General features: G+C 45.5%; 1 protein-coding gene across 1 annotated transcript in view; it reads left to right on the top strand.

The window, feature by feature from the left end:
• Positions 1-2182, top strand: part of LOC107662548 (phosphatase and actin regulator 1) — a 27433-nt gene that overhangs the window by 18066 nt on the left and 7185 nt on the right. The window contains exons 12-13 of the mRNA XM_016452613.1: positions 1648-1703; positions 1913-1974. Coding sequence (XP_016308099.1) covers positions 1648-1703; positions 1913-1974 — 118 coding nt within the window. The remainder of the gene's footprint in view (positions 1-1647; positions 1704-1912; positions 1975-2182) is intronic.

The raw sequence follows: 2182 nt of genomic DNA, 5'->3' as shown, positions 1-2182 counted from the left end.
ACACACTCATGCACTCATGCACTCACACACACACTCATGCACTCTCATGCACTCACACACACACTCATGCACTCTCACACACACGCTCATGCACTCATACACACACTCATGCATTCACACACACACACTCATGCACTCACGCACACACACTCATACACACACTTATGCACACACACAGACACTCATGCACTCACACACACACACACACACACTCATGCACTCATGCACTCACACACACACACACACACACTCATGCACTCATGCACTCACACACACACACACACACACTCATGCACTCATGCACTCACACACACACACACACACACTCATGCACTCATGCACTCACACACACACACACACACACTCATGCACTCATGCACTCACACACACACACACACACACTCATGCACTCATGCACTCACACACACACACACACACACTCATGCACTCATGCACTCACACACACACACACACACACTCATGCACTCATGCACTCACACACACACACACACACACTCATGCACTCATGCACTCACACACACACACACACACACTCATGCACTCATGCACTCACACACACACTCATGCACTCTCACTCACACACACACACACACACACTCTCGCACTCTCGCACACACACTCATGCACTCATACACACACACTCATGCACTCACACACACACTCATGCACTCATGCACACACACTCATACACACACACTTATGCACACACACAGACACTCATGCACACGCACACACACTCATGCACACACACACACACACACTCATGTACTCTCACACGCACTCACACACACGCACTCATGCACGCTCACACACACTCACACACACACACTCATGCACTCACACACACATACACTCATGCACTCTCTCTCTCACACACACACACACAAACCACCTTCGATTGCACAACCACTGAATGTCATGTGTGTCACACAAACACTGCATTACTGCGGTTTTCTGAAGCGTCAATCAGTTGCAGCTGTAATGTGACTCTCATCTGTCTCCGTTTTGGAGATTTTGGTCTATTTTGCTTCCACATCATGACTTCTTTCAGACTACAGGAAAAAAAACATCCAAAATACACATTTAAGTGTTTGTTTCCTGTCTGTTCACAGTATTTTCTGATTCTTTGAGTGATAAAAAGAGAAATCTAAAATCTCCTCTGGAAAAACCTTTATTGTCAACAAAATCAAACAAGACTATTCAGCCTGGCTTTATCCAGTGTTCAGATTTATGATCAATAAATTTATGCAAACTAGTGCATATTTATTTAGAGAATGCCTAGTTTGCATATTTAAAAATAACATTTCAGAGAACTGGGGAATAATGGTGATATCTATTGGTTCAAATGTTTGCGTGTTTTCACCTGGAGTGTCTTAAACCTCTAGAATCGTTCATTTGGTCCCATGCTTTTTTGTAAGCCTTCTCCGTTGCTCAAATAGGCCTGACTCATTCTGGAGCTTCTTTTGATTTTGACGTGTGTGTGTGTGTGTGTGGTGTGTGTGTGAGTGTGTGTGTGAGAGTGTGTGTTTGTGTGTGTGAGTGAGTGTGTGTGTGTGAGTGTGTTCGTGTGTGTGTGTGTGTGTGTGTGTGTGTGTGTGTGTGTGTGTGTGTGTGTGTGTCGAACAGGAGACTGATTCAGAGACCCACGGCTGAAGAGCTGGAGCAGAGGAACATCCTCAAACGTGAGTCCAGAACCCAGAGAGACACTTACACACCAAAGCCCACTTCCCATGATGCAGTCTGTTCCTCGTGGATGAAATCAGATCCTCACAGCAGTTCATGTTGACTGTAATGTGCAGTGATCTTGCTTCAGCCTTTAACACCGTATGTGTGTTGAATCTGCTGATGTGAACTCAACACCTCTGACCTCTGACCTGCTCCTGTCCCACAGCTCGTAATGAGCAGGAGCAGATGGAGGAGAAGAGAGAGATCAGACGCCGACTCTCACGCAAGGTATGATGGAGAGTGTGTGATGTGTGAGTGAGTGAGTCTGTGTATATATTGTGTGTGTTTATAACGTGCTGAGTGTGTGTGTGTTGATGTGTGTGTGTGTTTATAACATGCTGAGTGTGTGTGTGTGTTTATAACGTGCTGAGTGTGTGTGTGTTGATGTGTGTGTGTGTTTATAACATGCTGAGTGTGTGTGTGTGTTTATATCGTG

The sequence above is a fragment of the Sinocyclocheilus anshuiensis genome, unplaced genomic scaffold (genome assembly GCF_001515605.1).
Source record: "Sinocyclocheilus anshuiensis isolate Anshui unplaced genomic scaffold, SAMN03320099.WGS_v1.1 scaffold1152, whole genome shotgun sequence".
Classification (NCBI taxonomy): domain Eukaryota; kingdom Metazoa; phylum Chordata; class Actinopteri; order Cypriniformes; family Cyprinidae; genus Sinocyclocheilus; species Sinocyclocheilus anshuiensis.
The sequence above is the reverse complement of the archived record's forward strand: the minus strand, read 5'-3'. Positions and strand labels throughout refer to the sequence as shown.